Source organism: Callospermophilus lateralis, chromosome 3 (genome assembly GCF_048772815.1).
Source record: "Callospermophilus lateralis isolate mCalLat2 chromosome 3, mCalLat2.hap1, whole genome shotgun sequence".
Classification (NCBI taxonomy): Eukaryota; Metazoa; Chordata; class Mammalia; order Rodentia; family Sciuridae; genus Callospermophilus; species Callospermophilus lateralis.
Window position 1 is genome coordinate 124,768,345 of NC_135307.1, and position 18,539 is coordinate 124,786,883.

General features: G+C 34.1%; 1 protein-coding gene across 8 annotated transcripts in view; it reads left to right on the forward strand.

The window, feature by feature from the left end:
* The window catches only part of Ube3a (ubiquitin protein ligase E3A), a 189,842-nt gene that overhangs the window by 21,168 nt on the left and 150,135 nt on the right, over positions 1–18,539 (forward strand). For 4 of the 8 annotated variants that reach the window (XM_077109182.1, XM_077109186.1, XM_077109183.1 and 1 more), the window contains exon 2: positions 9,011–9,055. Coding sequence is in view for 5 of the 8 variants with exons in the window: in XM_077109183.1 (XP_076965298.1) it covers positions 9,054–9,055 (2 nt within the window). In the remaining 3 variants the exon portion in view is untranslated. Of the gene's footprint in view, positions 1–3,701; positions 3,756–6,198; positions 6,319–9,010; positions 9,056–18,539 lie in introns of those variants that run through there. The other 4 variants (XM_077109185.1, XM_077109184.1, XM_076851274.2 and 1 more) reach the window with 2 other exon arrangements.

Sequence of the window (18,539 nt, forward strand, 5' to 3'; positions counted from 1 at the left end):
TGGGAACTTGTAAATAAGAATCAAAGGAGACAGTGGTTGTGTATGGAGAAAAGTTTAGAAGGCTGTATTTTTGTGCCATAAACCTTTAGAATGAGTAGGGTTTTTTACAGGGTTGGAGAGATGAATGGGAGATGGAAGTTGCAGAGCATAGGGAAGTATTTCTAAGTGAAGTTTCCTGAGAAGCAAAACCAGTGAAATCTGAAATTTAGATGGCTAAAATGTGATAGCCAGTAATTCAGTGATAGGACTAAATCTGGGAGTTGGTGATGGTGTAATATAAGGAGCAGTAATGCTTAAATGACCATGTGGGGGCCTTATGGCAATGGCTTCATATAATTTGTAAAGGAGTTTGAAATTTATTCTATTGATATTTGGAAGACAAAGAATTTTTTGAATGTGGAAGTGTAGGACCAAGTTCTAATTTTGAGGAGGATAATTCTAGCAATTGAATTGAAGGTAAAAATAAAATAAAATAGAAACCAAATAATGAGGCTATGTGGTAAGACAGTGTTAATAAGCATGGGGAAAAAAAGAAATGAGATTTTAAAGACAAAATTTATAGGGTTTGAGTATAAATTGGAATGGGGTTCAAAGGAATGAGTGTGGCCTTTAGAAACAAATTTGATTTTGAATTTTAACCTTACATTTACTGTGGACCCTAAAGCAAGTAACCTAATTTGTTCCTCCTTTGTGAGATGTTTATTCCACGAACATTTTAAAGCACTGGAATTATAAAACTGAATGATACAAATATTGTCTCAAAGCTTTGTCTAGTCTGGAAGAAGAGGCTGGACTAGTATGTTTTGGCCAAGTTGGGTATAGTGTCATGTGACATGATTTTGGGGATTTGGTTTATTCTGGATGCAGCTAAAAACCATTAAAAGAACTGAGGAGAGTTTTGGAATATGGGGTAATTCCTGACATGGAATTGGTGGCACCTGGTGAGTGATTTGTTATACCAGGAGAGAACTTTAGACTATGACTTTTCTAATTGGAGTGACTCTACCTATAGTGCTACCATCACCTCACAGGATTTACTTATTGAGTCTGTAAATATTGCTTATTCCTCTTGAAGGATGTCTTTTCCCCAGATTAAGTCAGGATTATAAAACAGTACTCCCTGTTTTTCTCTTGTAAAACACTTAGTTATGCATTGTTATTACATAATTTACTCTAGTTTTTATTATCTGTGCCCATCTCCCCCCACCCCAAATAATGCAGACGAGTAATTGTGTCTAGTTTTTTACCACTGCATTTTCATCTACCTCATAAGCACTCAAAATCTTGTTGACAACGAATGAATAACTTGAATTTGCATACTGACAAGTGCTGGTTAGGCTAAATAAAAATGAGAAAAAATAGGGAATGGTCCCCGATTTTTTGTCTGTAACTATGATAGTAAAATTAGGACTATATAGAATAGAATGAAATGAGTCTTGGGGAAAATAACTGAGTTTGATTTTAAAAACATTTATTTTAGATGTTAACGAGACATTTAAGTGGTTGTGTGCTTTTGGTCATTGAGAATTGTAGGCTTATAACTAGAGACGAGGGTTCAAATATATAGAGTTAGGGGTTGTAAGTATAGAGGTGTAATGGGAATAGATGGCATTGTACTGAGATTAATTTAGGTTAATTGACTATTGACAGAAACTTCAAGAGTGGCTATGTGTGAGAAATAGGAAGATGAACTAGCAGAAGACCTAATTGCTCTTCCAGGGGTAGAAAACAGATGGGCAGGAGTACAGCATTAGGGAAGCCAGGGGAGTTAAGGGATAGTTAGCAGTGTGAAATGCTGCAGATATTAAACAGAATTAAAGGGACATAGGATTTGGAATATATATCATCATCATCATCATTACTGATGATGACTTTTGTGAGAAAAATTATAGTTGTTGGAAGATTTTATCCATCAGCATAGGCTAAGCTAATGTTTATTAGAACTTTCTGGTAGTTAAGGGACCTTGAGTAAGGTAAAGGTATGTTAAGGGATTAAATGGAGTTGATAGAATTGTGTTGTGAGTACTATATGAAAGATATATTTAAAACTTTAATGTTAGCTGTAGATAGATAAGAATAAAAGCCTAAAGATAAGATGTTAGCAGGAAAGTTGTTGGAGCAGTCTTTGATCAGTTGTGAAATTTGTAAATGGACAAAACTTAACAAGAGTTTTGATAAGTAATTGTACCTGTAAACATGGTACAAAAGAAGGACAAGAATGGTAGATGTGAAAATAAAATGTGAAATTTAAATTTTGACATAGGTTTTGGACGGAGGTAAAGGAAACAGGCTTTTGGAGAAGAGATCGGGGATGTATTCTATTAATTATGTATTACATATGTGTATATATATATTCATATACATCACCAGGGGAGGAGTGAGGGGTGGAGATTGTTGGCAGATGGGTCTATTTTTAAATATAAAATAGAAAATAGAAATGAGTAAAATGAAAAGTTTTGGAGGAGATGTTGATTGACACAGGCATTTTAAATTTAGATTACATTTATTAGTTTAATTTATAGACTGAGCTCCCTCTCGGAGAGACATAGGAATAAATAAAATGAGGGCACCATGTTCCAGACTATAGGGTTCTAATGGTTAAATTTGCTAAGTAAATGCACCTAACATTTCTGGTGCTTACAATTTTTGTTTCTTTTCCGGTATATATAGATTTTAGATTTTGTATATTTCTTCTGTGATATGTGTTCCTAATCTATAATTAGGAAGACAAGTTTTCTCACATTAGGCTCTGAGCACCACCTGAAATATATGTTAAAATACCAATTCATGAGTCCTAACCTTATAAACTGAATTAGAATCTCTGAGGGTGGAGCCTAAGTAACTGCATTTTAAAATTCTCCAGGTGATTCTGTTACAAAGTTGAAGACTGTTCTCTAAAGTTTTAAAATTGGTTAATTTGATTAAAGATATTTAATGCATTGTATTCATTTGCTCTGTTAGCCGGTAGAACACCAAGTGGATTTCTTAAACTTTTGAGTTTGCCTTTTTTCATTATAAAATGACACATATTAAAAGATTTTAATTGCAGTTCCACTAGAAATGCTCAGATTGTTTACAGAGGAGTTATGCATTTACAGAGGTCTCACTTTAAGCTTTAGAATAAGATTTTTTAAAATAAGAGTTAAATTTTGATAGATTAAATAGTTTAAGACATAATGTCACAGAATATCAAGACCGTGTTATGTGCCAGACAGGCATTGTCTTACATCCTTTTAGTACACTTTCTCTAATCAAATAGTTTGACACTTGAGACTCAGGGATCAAAGGACCTGCCTGTACCTTTATTTTAACATGGCAGATGCTCAGCACATAGAATTTAGTTAAAAGGAAAATTACTAAAGGTATCTGAAGTCATGTAGTCAAAAATTTTTATAAATTTCCAGCCTATTTGTAGAGAGGGTGATGAAATGGAAAGCACTAAGCTTTGTGGTTGAAAATGAGAAAGCACAGTTTTGCCAGCTGAAAGCATTCAGGCTACAAAGGCCTGCCTGACTACCCTGCCACTTGTCTTGGCAACAACAATAGGATAATTTGGATATTTTTTTGTATATTCATAAACATTACAGAAAATTGATTCACTTTTATTTTATAATGAGTTTAGTAAATTTTTTTTTTTGCAATTTACTATATAAATATAAAAGGAATTGAGTGAGGTGTTTTATATTTTAGGTTAAAAAATCTGTAAAAGCCTGATTTTAGAATTCACCAGCTCCTCAGAAGTTTGGCAAGATATGGTATGTTTCTGTTTTATTTTTTGAAATTCATATTGCATGAATTATCTTAATGTCATGATTAGAATGACAAATGTGTTCCACAAATTTGGACACCTGTCATTTTTAAAGCAGTTTGCTAGGTACTGCAGGTGGACTGTATGAGAGACCCAAGTGGGATGCTGAAAGAATTTGCAAGAAATTAGATGCCGTGGGGTGGAAAATAATACACGCAAGAAGATTGAGGGGATAGGTTTGGCTGTTAGGCTGTGAATATTTATTAATCACTCCCTTTTGTGAGCACATTATATACAGGCACTGTTCTCAGTTGTCCAGGTGTTAGCTTGGTCATCCTCGTAACAGCCCTTGATATTGAAATTCTACCTGTAAGAATTAAGCTTCAGAGGTTAAGTGACTTGCCCAAGATTTCCTGCTTCTAAGTGACCAAAGGGACACCTGTTTGTGTTTTTTTGAGCATCAGAACTCACAAAAAAAAAGGACTGGAGGGCTGGGGTTGTGGCTCAGCGGTAGAGTACTCGACTAGCAGGTGTGAGGTGCTGGGTTTGGTCCTCATCACCACATAAAAATAAATAAGTAAAGTAAAGGTATTGTGTCCAACTACTAAAAAGAGTGGCGGGGGGCGTGACTGGAAGGGAGTATTTAACTTAGTAATTTTCAAAATACATCTAATTTTTTATTTGATTAATTGATGTTGATTAATCAAGTCCATTTAAAAGATATTTTAACTTCGCATTTTTGTGTTTACAAGTTGGAAAGTTAGACTTATTTTGGATCTTTTAAATCCATATACACTGAGAACCCAAGAAGAATTGTATCATGATCAGTCAGTGTTTTTTATTTCCAGGGCGCAGTTGTCTCTTTCCATATTACATCAGCAGTACCTAGGTTCTTAACAGGAGACATATAGTTAGGATAGGGAAACTGAAAAATTGACTTATTTTCTTAAAGGGATTATAATTCCTGTTTATCGGAATCCCAGGTTACTTATATATTCTCAGGCTAACCTTAATTCTCTCCTAGATTTGAAGCCCTTTGTTTATAACTCTAGTGGTATTCCATTGATGTTTCAGCTCTTTCCTTGGGGTTCTCGGATACTTGCTGTTTTATATTGGATTCTGGGTTCATTCTGTTAACCACTTTCCATGCTTTTCTGTTGTTCTCCCTCTTCATTTTATCATCTTTCTTTAGTTCCCTCCTCAGATTTGACCTGGATATAAAGTTCATTAGGGCATCATTGAGGGGAAAAACTAATTGAATGAAATGATCTCTTGATACTGGATGTTTCAGATGTGTGATATCTTTGCCAGAATTATAATATGGCTTAAAAGGCCTGCTAAATTTGAATTATAATAGTCAGGAAAATTTGGTTAAGACCATATATGGGAGTAAAAAGATAATAGGTTGAGGGAAGAAAGATGGACTTTCTTATCTTGCTATAATTCTTTCATGAAATTGAATCTAATGGGTTGATGACAGAGAGTAGAATACATTTTCATGTAGAAGCCAAGGAGATCTGGCTAATGCTAGATGACTCAAAGAAAGAATAAGTAGAACTAGACTTTGGGGTATGTGTTTGTGTGTGTGTGTGTACCCGTGCACGCACATGTATGCTCATGCTTAGGCATGCATGTGTACCTGCATGCACATATATAGGTAGAGCTATATAGGTATTTGTCTACTTGGTGACTTATTTCTCCATCTGTGATTAAATTAGCCCCATTTAAACTCCTGCCATAATTGTGAATTAACGGTCCATGTTCTAAATCCTTGCTCCTTTATATATATTTAAATCATGAAATTCTATGACAAAAACTAACCCATCTCCCCAAAATATTCCCACCCTTAATAGAAAGTCTGTAGCTCATTGTTATAGTTCTGATTTCAACACTAATTCTAAAATCTTGGGCAAATCAATTAATTACTCTGAGGCCAATTATTATTGTTATTATTTCTTATAGTATCTGCCTTATTTAGGTAGGGAGAGCCCAAACTGTCCTGATATTTAAGGCACCATTGACCAAAGTACTTTATAAACTCTAATACTACATAAAAAGTACAGATAGCGTCTGTTATCCAAAATGCTTGGGACGATATATGTTTCAGATTTTAGAGTTTTTTTAGATTTTTGGAATATTTGCATAGACTTTACTGGTTGAGCATACCTAATCTGAAAATCCAAAATCTGAAATATCCCCGAATTTAAAACTGTTTGAGTTGGTGACATGAAACTTAAATTGTTTTAGATTTTGGAGCATTTTAGGTTTTTGGAGAAAGATATTTTAAGAAAACAAAGTGCTGGGAAATATTCCTTGAAAACTTTCCTATAAGTATTTTTCTGATAAATTTTGTATTGAAACCTAACTTGAAGCTTTGCAGATTTCTTTTAAACATTGAATTGAGTTTATATACTAAAGTGTTCTAACCAAAGGTTTGTTTAATTTGTTAGAATTATTAAACCTACGCTCAGATCAAGTTAGCAGCTAGACTGGTGTGACAACCTGTTTTTAATCAGTGACTCAAAGCTGTGATCACCCTGATGTCACCGAATGGCCACAGCTTGTAAAAGGTAATTTTAAATGTTATTTTACAGCCTTTAAGAGGCTGTCATCATAAAGTGAAATACATACTGTAAAAATGAAGAAAATGTCTAGTTGGCAGGAATACTGTTAAGAATAGAGTTACCTAAGAGTTGACCTATTTCTCCATTTGATCTCCTTCCTAATGTATTTCAGTTCATTTCCTACCTGCTTTATAAGGTCAGTAGCCACCACCAGAGACTTATCTATATGGATAAACAAGAAAGTATTATTTCATGGTTTTAAACAAACATTTTAAAGAAATGTGGAATGTTTTTTCATGTGCTTTTTAAAGTATGTTTTTTATGTGGTGGAAGTTTACTTTTCTATAAGTTTTGGCAACTTTAATAAAATTAGTTTACTTTTTTGTCCTAGAGAGTTATAGTGGAGGCAAAAGAGTAGCTTACAGAATAGAGAAGCTGCACCCATTGGAAATGATCCATCATTTGAATTTGCTAAGTCTTGTTGCAGTATTTAGATTAGCGGGCATTTTTGTGTTTGTTATTTTCTGCAATTCAGATCAAGACCTAAAATTGAGAGTCTTCTAGGATTTATTTTTTATTTTCTAATGTTACTTGGCTAATATGTAGTTTTAAAATTATCTAATTTGTTATTCTCACAAACTTTAGGGTAACTAAAGTCAGTAGTTTTAAAAGAAATTTTTTCCCCCTTGTGTTATATGTTGTGAATTGGGTAAAATTAGGAGTGTGTTCTGAATTTTGTTTCTAACATTTTGGCAGTAAAAATGAATGAGCTTTTTAGGAGCCAAAATAATGTTGGGAACTGTTACTAGATGTTTTACACACACACACACACACATTATAGTTTTGAGAGTTTGAATCCTCACTTGAAGATATTTTTTTGGTAACTTATTTAGAATATTATAGAAATATACTACAAGGGGGATGAATAGAAATTTATTCAGATACTCACTGTTACTCAGAAACAATTCTGCTAATTCTGTATATTCACTTTTTTGTGGATTAAAAAAGTTTGCAATTTGAATGAAAAGCAAACTATTATGTTTAAGAAACCCAGCAGAGATATTTATTTTAGGATAATAATATTTCAGTCTTTCCTTACTCTCATCCTTCTGGACTGGATTATTTTAAAATTATTTGGTTTGACTTACAAATGATTTTTAGTAGCTTACTTTAATATTTGTAAATATTAAGTATAATCTTGTATATTTATAGTAATTTAGAAACATTTTGATACTGATATTTACATATTCTTGCGAAGGGAACAAAACAGAAATTGGGAAAATAGATGTAGTTACCATTTGATGATATATTTAATCTCTATACCATTTTAGGGTCTCAAAGCTTCTCAACAATGTTATACTTCCAAGATTTGGTTTTGTTTTCCTTCTCCTTGTAGCTTACCTTTCTGAAGTAATTTTTTTAAAAAATTTTTGTCATCATGTTCTTGCTTTTTTCCCCTTCTTTTTTTTTTTTTTTTTATTCCCTGTTAATTTTTGAAAATTTTGCTGCTTAACTGTTTAAAAGCTTCTAATCTGCCTTTCTTCCTTCAGTGCCAGCAGGTTTATTTTTTTGTTTTGCAAGCCAGCTCTGCCTCTTTACAGTATGATATCTGATGTTGGAGGGTCGAACTTTCAAAAATGAGTCAGCTGGTACATGGGGTTATTATCAGTTTTTAGCTCTTCTGTCTGGGAGACACACATTTGGAAGCATTCTTGGGGTACTTACCCACAAGCTGATTTGCTTGCTCCCTGGGGGAGAGGGTGGAGAAAATTTTTGGATTTATGGTGCTGCCAAATCACTACCTCCCCCAGCATGCCCCAGTTTTTAGTTCTTAAATAATTTTGTACAAAATTGAAAGTTTAAATAAATTGCAAAGATGATCTGACAAATATTTGAGCTGCTGGAGTCTTTTTAAAATATTTCTTTATTTATTCTTGCATTCTTGTCTTGGAATTTGAATGAACAGCAGTGTGTGTAAATTTGAAAGCCTGATAACAAAGTGAGATTTTTTTTTTAAGTTAAGGAATTTAACAAACATTTTTTCCCCCTTTCTGGTGACTCTGATTTTCAGATTTTTTGTTAGTAAATTGTTTGAAATTGGAAATTTAAAGTCAGTGATAAATTCACAAATCAAAGTTCTTGAATGGCAATTTGAAATTTTAACTTTTGATGTTAATTTTTTTTTTAAAACTATTTTGGGAATCTGAAAGTGTTAGAAATGAATGAATGTGATCGTGTTCCTCTAAAACATTACATATAAAATTATGCGGTTGGCCCAAGCTTTAGTTTTGTCTGCTCAGGTTGCAGTTTGCTGAACCTTGATCCAGAATTTGAGACCATGAATACCACTTTCTTAATATGGATAAGCAATATTGAGATATAAAAAGTTTCACAGTTGTATTGTTGTATTACATGTATTTGACTTGATTTGTCTGTTGGTATCTAACTATAGTGTTTACAGTTTCCTTTGCTTAAAAACATTGTGTTAAGATTTTTATTAGTCCACCCCTTCAAATAAATGTTTTGTATGCAATCTGATTGGACTGCTTTTTTTCTCATGTTGAAATCTTGATTTTTTTTTTTAAACCCTTATTTAGTGCTTAAATCTTGTTTTCAAATCTTGCTTTCCCAAGTTAAGTTTTATTCCTTTTTTGAATATGGAATATTTTGCTAACTTTTCTTCAATTGCATTTTACAGATCACCAGGAGAACCTCAGACTGACAACATTGAAGCTAGCCGAATGTAAGTATAATTTGGTTGAGGCTGTGGTATATTTTATGTAGTCCTAGACTGTTTTCAGTGGTGTCACGTCATTTGAAAATGATTTTCAGGTAGAAGTAAGTAATGATTTAAAAGTATATATGAAAATGTCTACTTTTCCCTCTACCAAACACCTGTAAACTTTTGATAAGAAATCACTAGATGTTTACTATTAAATAGATAATTGCTTATTCCTCAATTCTTTTGTCATTTGCTCTCCTAGAAGTTGTGAGAAATAGGGAGACAGGGCAGATAGATGAGTTTGATATTCTTAATCCCTACTATGTGAAAGGCATTGGGTTTTGTCATGGATACGAAGATTCAGAGTTAGTTCCTTCCCTGGAATAACTTAAATTGAAAGACGCAGAAGCAAAGTTTTCCAGTTACTGAGGTAAAATGGTACTGTGGATGCAGTGGGAACACAGAAGAGTACCAGAGTACCCAGGTGTGCAGCAGGAACCGAATCCAGATGGCAGGAAAATTGAGTGACTAAGTAAGGCTAGGATCAATCTTGAAATATGACCGGAGTTAGGCAGCTGAAAGCATGAACAGATTTCTTCTAGGTAGAAGCATAAGCAAAGTTATGAAGCAGCATATTGAGTGTAGATAACAGTAGTGAGTTTAGGACTCTTATATCATAGATTGATCAAAAGACAAGAAAGTAAAGATAAGACTTGGTAAAAAGGACTAAGTCCTTGCATGCCACATGAAAGGTCTTGATTTGTATCTCATAGATATTTGGGAATTGTAAGGAATTTGCTTAACAGACAGTGGCATACCTGTAAGACATATTTTCAGTAACTTTAGTAGCAGAGAAACAGGTTTGAAGACAGACTCGTGGACATGGCAACCAGGGATTCAGTAGTTCAGTCAATGGGAGCCTTAAAAGGAACAATGGTGTAATAATGAATTCAAAATCATTTTTTCTGGACTTAAGACAAATACTTAGAAAGTGAAACAATGAAGTCTTCAGTGATTTGTTGTATGAATTTAAGAATTTTAAGACAGTAGAAGTGCACTATAGTTATTATCCAAGCAAGGTTTTCAAGACAGTAAATTGAAATGAAAAATGTTAGTGCAGAATTTGATCTTAAATAAGAGAAAAGATCCCCATCTTCTGAAGATAGGAGGAGATAAAGATAAAAGTGATTTTAAACTTTTAAATGTGCATATGGGTAAGATTGAGAAAGTCAAGGTTTTCTTTACTGAAAATAGAGTAAATCCTTTCAAATGCTATGTACACTGTGAAACTTCAAGAGGGAACTGTAAAATGTATTTCTCAGACTTATGTGACCATGTAATTTTTCTGTTAACTTAAAACAAAACAAAAAAACCCTCAATGTTTTCTTTACTGAATGGAGGAAATTTTTTAAATACTTGATGTATACTGTGACTTTCCAAGAAAGGACTACAGAATGTATTCCTCAAGTTTATGTGACCATGTAATTTTTCTGTTAATTATATGTATATATTAACTATATTATATAACCATGTAACTATAATAAAATAATATAAAAATTGGCCATCTTGGGGTTGGGGGTGTAGCTCAGTGGTAGAGTGCTTTCCTAGCATGTGTGAGATGCTGGGTTTGATCCTTTGCACCACATAAAAATAAATAAAATTTATTTATTGTGTCCTTTTACAACTAGAAATGAAAAAAATCTTAATTAACCTTTTTAAAGTGTGCATTTCAGTAGTGATATGAGTGTTAACATTGTTACATAGTCATCATCGGAATTCTCTTCATTTTGCAAAACAAGACCCTATACCCATTAAACAGTAACTCCCCATTCCTACTGCCCCTGGCAACCACCATTTCACTTTCTGCCTGTGATTTTTGGCTACTCCATATAAGTATAATTATACAGTTGTCTTTTGAGGTTATTTTATTGTACTTTGTCATCTATATTGTAGCATATATCAGAATTTCCTTCTTTTTTCAGGCTGAATAATATCCCATTGCATGTATGTACTATAATTTGCTTATTCATTCATCTGAATGGGCACTTGGGTTGGTTCTATATTTTAGCAATTGTGAATAATGTTGCTATGAGCATTGGTATACTTTTTCAGACCCTGCTTTAAATTCTTTCAGTATATATTGAGAAGTTGAACTACTGAATCATATGGTAATTCTGTTGTTAATTTTTTGGGAAACTGCCATACTGTTTCCACACCATTTTAGATTCCAAACAACAGTGTATAGAGGTTGCAGTTTTTCTACCTCTTTACTAGCATTTGTTTTTATTTATTTTTTTTATATTTGTAATCCTGTTGGATGTGAAGTGATATTTTATTATAGTTTAGTGACCATGTAAAGTTTTTTTTTTTATTAACAGTGTTTTATGAAACATTATACTTAACACAGGGTTAGTTAGGGGATTTGGGAATATTGAAAACTTAGAAAATTATTGAGGGTTATTGGTGAAGAAGAACTAAAGATCATTGAAAATCATCAATTGAATGGCTCAAGGTTAGAAACATTATCACACTTGGAACTTAAAGACTTTTCTCTAATAGCCAGAAGATTATTCATGGTATTTCCCATTGAATATTAGCAGTGTAGAGGGGATAATACTAAAGCATTGTAATAGTTAAATTTTTATGCTTTTATGATGGCCAAAAGAACCATGTGTTCCAAGATTCAGATGTGATGGTGGGTTAGGATTTTGCAGCACTCATTCTACTTTAAAAACATCAATTTGAACAATTATTCATGGACAAAAATACCTTCACAAGTGCTAAGGAAACCAGGTAATGCACTGGGTGTGGCACAGAAATGAAAAATGTATTGAGGGTAGGCAAGACAGTTTTACATGATTTGTGTCAAGTCTCCATCAACCCTGGACAGGACAGTATGTAAAGAGATAATCTCCCTGCGGGAAGGAGAAGTAAGTATGCACCAGACTTTGTAGAACTCAATACTGGGCCTGCCCCGATAAAACCCAAGGCTGAGCCATGTCCTTGGTTGTAGACCCTAGGCTGGTACCAATACACTGTGTTTCCAGGTGCACTGCAATGCCAAACCACATCCAATAGTCCCAGGTTCCAGGCTTGCCCAGTGCTGGCACCTAGAATCCTACCCTCCAGCTTGGCCCCTGGGGTCCCACACTCTAGCAGGTTAAGTGTTTAGGCCTTGTTCTCCTGGTTTCAGTAGACTACAGTGCTTAGCCATACCCCTTGGATTCAGGTTGCATGATCATCCTTGTGAATCCAGGTACTAGGTTAGCCTCTGTGGCCTCAGGACCTATTCTGTCTCCTGTGGACCTAGCTTTCAGGCCAGTACTCTCACACTTGGCCTCCAGACTGACTCCTCTGGACTCCGGTACATACTTACCTCAGAACCAGTCAAGCCCTAAACTTCAGATTGTTCCCTGTGACTCTAGGCTTCAATGGACTCAAGAGTGTAGACCCACCCCAGTGGACTCTGTTACCTACATACTAAGGCTACACTTCCTCCCTGTAGACCTAGGCTCTAGGCATACCCACCCCAGTGGACTCTGTTACCTATATACTAAGGCTACAGTTCCTCCCCTTAGACTTAAGCTCTAGGCTAACCTTTGTGAGCTCGATCTTCAGGTTTATCCCAGTGAGTGCAGATGCCAGGCCCATCCTAGCACTTGATTGTCTTTTGCTGTCAGATTCTAGGCCCAACTCGGCATCAGGACAGCCAGTGTGGATATAGGGTCTAGATCCACCTTCACAAATCTCATCAATAGGTTTACCACAGTGGATCCAGGCTTCATGAAATTCAGCCTTACAGATACAGGCTTCAGTCCTGCTTTCTTGGTGACTTAGGGACTCCCACCACCCTGCTTGTGGACTATAGCTGCAAGTTCTTCCATGGGCTACAACAAATGGTGGCTCAAAACCTGTAGATAGGCAGACTGTTCATGGGCTTTTAAAACAAAGCCAGTCTGAAAAGATTGGAATAAGTCTGTACTTTTTTCAAATGTGCAGATACGAACACATGGCCATTGTGGATCAAGAACAATTAGAAGTAATTAAAACACCAATAATCAGTCCTAAAAAAGTGGAGATTTATGAGCTGCCTAACAAAGAATTCAAAGTAATTGTTCTAAGGAAACTTGGTGAATTAAAAATAAAACACAAAGAAGTAATTCAGTGAAATCAGTAAACAGTAAACAATCATAATGAGAAATTCAACCAACAGATTGAAAATATTTTCTTAAAAAGAAAAATTCTTTAGTTGAAAAATAAAGTGAATGAAATGAAAATGAATACAAGAGCATAAGCAGCAGATTTGATCAAGCAGAAGAATTTGAATCTGAGGACAAGTTATTTGAAAATATACAGTTAGAGGATATAAAAGGAAAATGATTGAAAAGGAATGAAGAAATCTTGCAAGGGAAGCTCCAGGGGTTGGGGTTGTGGCTCAGTGGTAGAGAGGTTGCCTAGCATGTGTGAAGCGCTGGGTTTGATTCTCAGTACCACATATAAATAAAATAATGGTGCCTTAACAACTTATAAAAATATTTTTAAAAATTCAGTCCAGACACATTACTTCAGGGTATGAATGAATAATCAAAGTTAAAAAGGATATAGAAAACAGGTAGTACTTTACACCTAAGGGAGTTCTAATAAGTCTAGGAACAAAAACCTTATATGCCAGGAGAGAATGTGATAGTGCATTTAACCTGTTGAAAGAAAACAAAACAACAGGAATATTTCACCTGGCAAAACTGTTCTTCAGAAATGAAGAGAGTTTATTACCACCAGACCTGTCTTATGAGAAATATTGTAGAAAATTCTTAAAGTTAAAAGAAAATGATGCTAATTAGTAACATGAAAACACAAACACAGTCCAATTCTTCCAATTTTGTATCAATGGCATATAAATTACTTACATTAAGTATGAAAACTGAAAGACAAAACTGTTCAAAATTGTAATAGGTACAATATTTTGTTGAACTGTATGGTATGAATTGTGGCATCAAGAATGTGAAATGTGAGTTGGGTGTGGTGATGCATGTCTGTAATCCCAGTGGCTCTGGAGGCTGAGATAGATGGCGAGTTAAAAGCCAATCTCAGCAACTTAGCGAGGCACTAAGCAACTCAGTGAGACCTGTCTCTAAATAAACTACAGTCTAGGGCTGGGGATGTGGCTCAGTGCCCTGAGTTCAATTCCTGGTATCCCCACCCCCTAAAGTGTGGGGGATGATAGAGAAAAAGTGATTAAAAAAATGCGACCACAGTTGTTAAATCTTAATATAGCCTGTTATAACTATAAATGTTTTGTCAGCCTCATGGTAAGCATAAAAGTGAAACCTTATAGTGGTTACACTGAAGATGAAGAGTAATAAGGAGTCAAAAGCCCAGCAGTAGAGAAAGTAATGTAATCACAAGTAAGACAATAAAAAAGGAAGAAAAGGACAAAAGGTTTATAGGACAGCTAGAAAACAATTAACAAATTGGAGTAGTACCTGCTAGTTATTACTTTGGTGAAAGTCAAAATACATAGAGTGGTTGGATGGATAATAAAACAAGAACTAACTGTATGTTGCCTATAGGAGACTCGCTTCACTGTTAAGAACACAAATTAAAAGTGTTCTTAACTTTTAATTCCATGTGTATGGAAATCAAAAGAGAGCTGGGATAGCCGTACCTACATCAGATAACACCAGATAAATCAAATCTAAAACAAGAAAAAGAAGGTCATTGTATTATGGTAAAGTGACCATTTCATCAGGAGGATATTATAATTGTAAATATTTATGCACTTAGCATGAGAGTATCTAAATATATAAAGCAGATAATAAGTGCCCCCCGCCTTTGTGGTGGGATTGAAACCAGGGCCTCACATATGCTAAGTATACATTTTTTTTTTTTGAGAGAGAGAGAGAAAGAGAATTTTTATTTATTTTTTTAGTTTTCAGTGGACACAACATCTTTGTATGTGGTGCTGAGGATCGAACCCGGGCCGCATGCGTGCCAGGCAAGCGTGCTACTGCTTGAGCTACATCCCCAGCCCACTAAGTATACATTTTAACATTGAGCTACAACCCTAGCCCCAATAGATCTTATAGATTGTGATAATGATAATAGTTGGAGACTTCAGTACCCCATTCTCAGCCATGTACAGACATCATAATTAAATTATACTTTAGTCCAGATGATATGTAACTGTACAACGGTGGTAGAATACCTTCTTTTAAATACAGGATAGGTCATGTGCAAGAATTATCAACTGTGTTGTTTGAAATTGTATCAGATATCTTTTCTGATCACAGTGGTATGAAACTAGATATCAGTAATAGCAAGAATTTTAGAAAATTTACATACATGAGAATTTAACATAATACTGTCTGAACAACTACAGGCCAAAGACAAAATTAAAACTAAAAAATACCTTTAGACAAAAATGGAAACAGAAGGTATCCAAACTCATGTAAGGCAGCAAAAATAAATTTTAAGAGGGAAATTTGCAGCAATAAACACCTGCATTAAAAATAAAAAATAGCTCAAATGAATGAGCTAACGTTACATCTGAAGGAATTAGGAAAAAATAACTTCGAAGTTAGTTGATGTAAGAAGGAGTAAGATCAGAGTAGATATAAATGAAAGGGAATGACAAGATTCTCAAAACTAAGCGTTTTTGGTTTTTTTGTTGTTTGTTTGTTTTTAAAGATAATATTAAGAAAGCTTTAGGTAGACCATGAATAAGTTGGCTTAATCAAATCAGAAACAAAAGAAGAGCCATTACAACTGATACCAGGTAAATAGAAAGGATCACAAGACACTACAATGAACAGTTATGCATCAACAAATTATTCAACCTAGAATATATTTGGTTTTTCTTTAACCTAGAAGAAAAAAATAGATAAATTCTTGCATGCATACTGTCTACCAAGACTTAATGTTGAACAATAACAACAACAAAAAATCTGAACAGATCGATAAGGAGTGAAGACATTGAGTCAGTGGTAAAATCCTCCACCAGATAAAAGCCCACTGCTGAATTTATTGAATATTTTAACAGAAGTAATATCATTTTTTCTTTTTCAAAGAACTGAAGAAGAGGGAATATCTCCAAATTTATTTTATGAGGCCAGCATTAAATTGATAACAGTCAGACGGAAACTCTTAAAAACAAAAAACTAAAGCCCAATATTCCCGATGAAGTAGATGCAAAAATTGTGAAGAAATTACTAGCAAATTGAACTAAATAGCATGTTAGAACTGTTCATCATGATAACAAATTTATCTTAAGGATGCAATGAATGTGTAACATAACTAGATCTATAAATGTGACATCATATTAATAGAGTGAGGGGAAAACATTTAAAAAAATTCAACATCTCTGATAAAAAGCCTCAATAAATAAGGCATACAAGGAATGTACCTCAACACGATGAAGGCATATGTGACAAACCTACTGCTAATGTCATACTTAATGGTGAAAAGTTGAAAGCTTGAACAAGGCAAGGGAACCTGCTCTCACCATTTCTATTCAACATTGTGTTTCAAGTCCTTATCAGAGTAATTAAATGAAATAAATAGAAGGCATCCAAATAGGAAAGGAAGAAGTTTAATTCACTTAGTTTGTAGATTGCATGGTTATTAGAATTACTAAAGAGATATGGTAAAGTTGTAGGATTCAAAATCAAGGGATAACATTCGTCATTGTTTCTATACCCTTAAAGAGCAGACTAACTAGAAAAAGAAATCAAGAAAATGTTTCATTTAAAATAGCTCAGAAAAATAAAAGCATTTAAGAAGAAATTTAACCAAGGAGGTGAAAGATGTCCACAGTAAAAACAAGAAAACATTGATGAAAGAACTTGAAGAGGATACAAATAAGTGAAAAGTTAGCCCATATTTATGGATTGGAAGAATCAATATTGTTACAAATTCCCATACTACTCAGAGTACTCTTAAGATTCCGTGTAATCCCTAGGAAAATGTCAATGACCTTTTTCACGGAAATTGAAAAAATTATACTGAGATTTATATAGAACCATAAAAGACTAGATAGCTAAAGCAGTCTTGAGTAAAAAGAACAAAGCTGAAGGTATCATACCTCCTAACTTGAAAATATACCTAATCAGTAAGACATAAAAACAAACACATGTACAAATAGAACACAATAAAGAGCATAGAATCTTGACAAATTTGCTGAAAGCAAATGTGATCTGACAGTCTGTTCAGTAGTTGATGTTCGGAAAATTGGATGTCCACATGCAGAAGAATGAACTTGGAACATTAGCTCATACCATATAGAGAACTCAACTGAAAATGGTTTAAAAACTACGTGTACAATTTGAAATCGTAAAAGTACTAAAAAAAGACAAAGAAATACATCTTGGTTGTTTTTTTTTTTTTTTTAATTCAGAGACGGGCAACAAAAACAAAAATAGACAAATGAGATACACCAAACTGAAAAGCTCTGCACAAAGGGTAAAATCAATAGTAAAAGGAACACCTATGAAATGATTAGAGAAAACATTTGTAAACCACACCTGAGAAGGGGTTAATAAATGAAATATATAAGGAACTTAGTAGCAAGAAAAAAAAATAACCCTGTTAAGAAATGAGCAAAGGACCCCGATAACCATGACATGCATGTGCACACACCCCCCCACACATTCAAACACAAGCAAATACCCAAAGGTAGATGAAAAAAGTACTCAGAATTGTTATTAATCCAGGAAATGCAAATTCAGACTACAATAAGATGCCCCATTAAGTTAATATAAAAAATGAGACCTCTCTTGTTGGTAAGGACATGGAAAAAAAAGGGAACCTCTGTATTCAAGACAGTAGGAATGTAAATTAGTACAGCTATTAGGGAAAATAGGAGGACTTATTTAAAAAATGGGATTGCCAAGATTTAGCAGTTCCACTGCTGAGTACATATTCAAAGGAAATGAAATCACTATGTCAAAGAGATAGGAAGGGCAGCAGAATAGAATAGACATTATGATTGCTGTATGTATATAGGTGACTGTATGACCAGTGTGATTCTGCAATCTGTACAATCAGAAAAATGAGAAATTATAGCCCAATTGATTCAGATGTATGAATGGCCAAGATCATTGTAATGTCATGTGTAGCTAATAAAAAAAAGAGAGATACGTGCATTATCATGTTCATTGTATCATTATTCACAATAGCCAAGATTTAGCGTTAAACTGAATATCTATCTCATTCAGTTTAATCAATAGATTAAAGAATATGGTGTGTATTGCAAATGGAGTACTATTCAGCCATACTAAAGGATGAAATTCTCTTTTGGGGGCACAGGGAAACAATATGGATGACACTCAAGTCATTATTTAAGTGAAATAAGCCAGACACAGAAAAACAAATATTGCATGATGTCAGTTATATAGGAAAAGTAAAAAAAGTTTATCTCATTGAAGTATGGAGTAGAATGGTTGTCACCAAGGGCTGCACACATGATACTTAGAGGATGCAAATTGTTGACATTTATTCAATTTGTTAA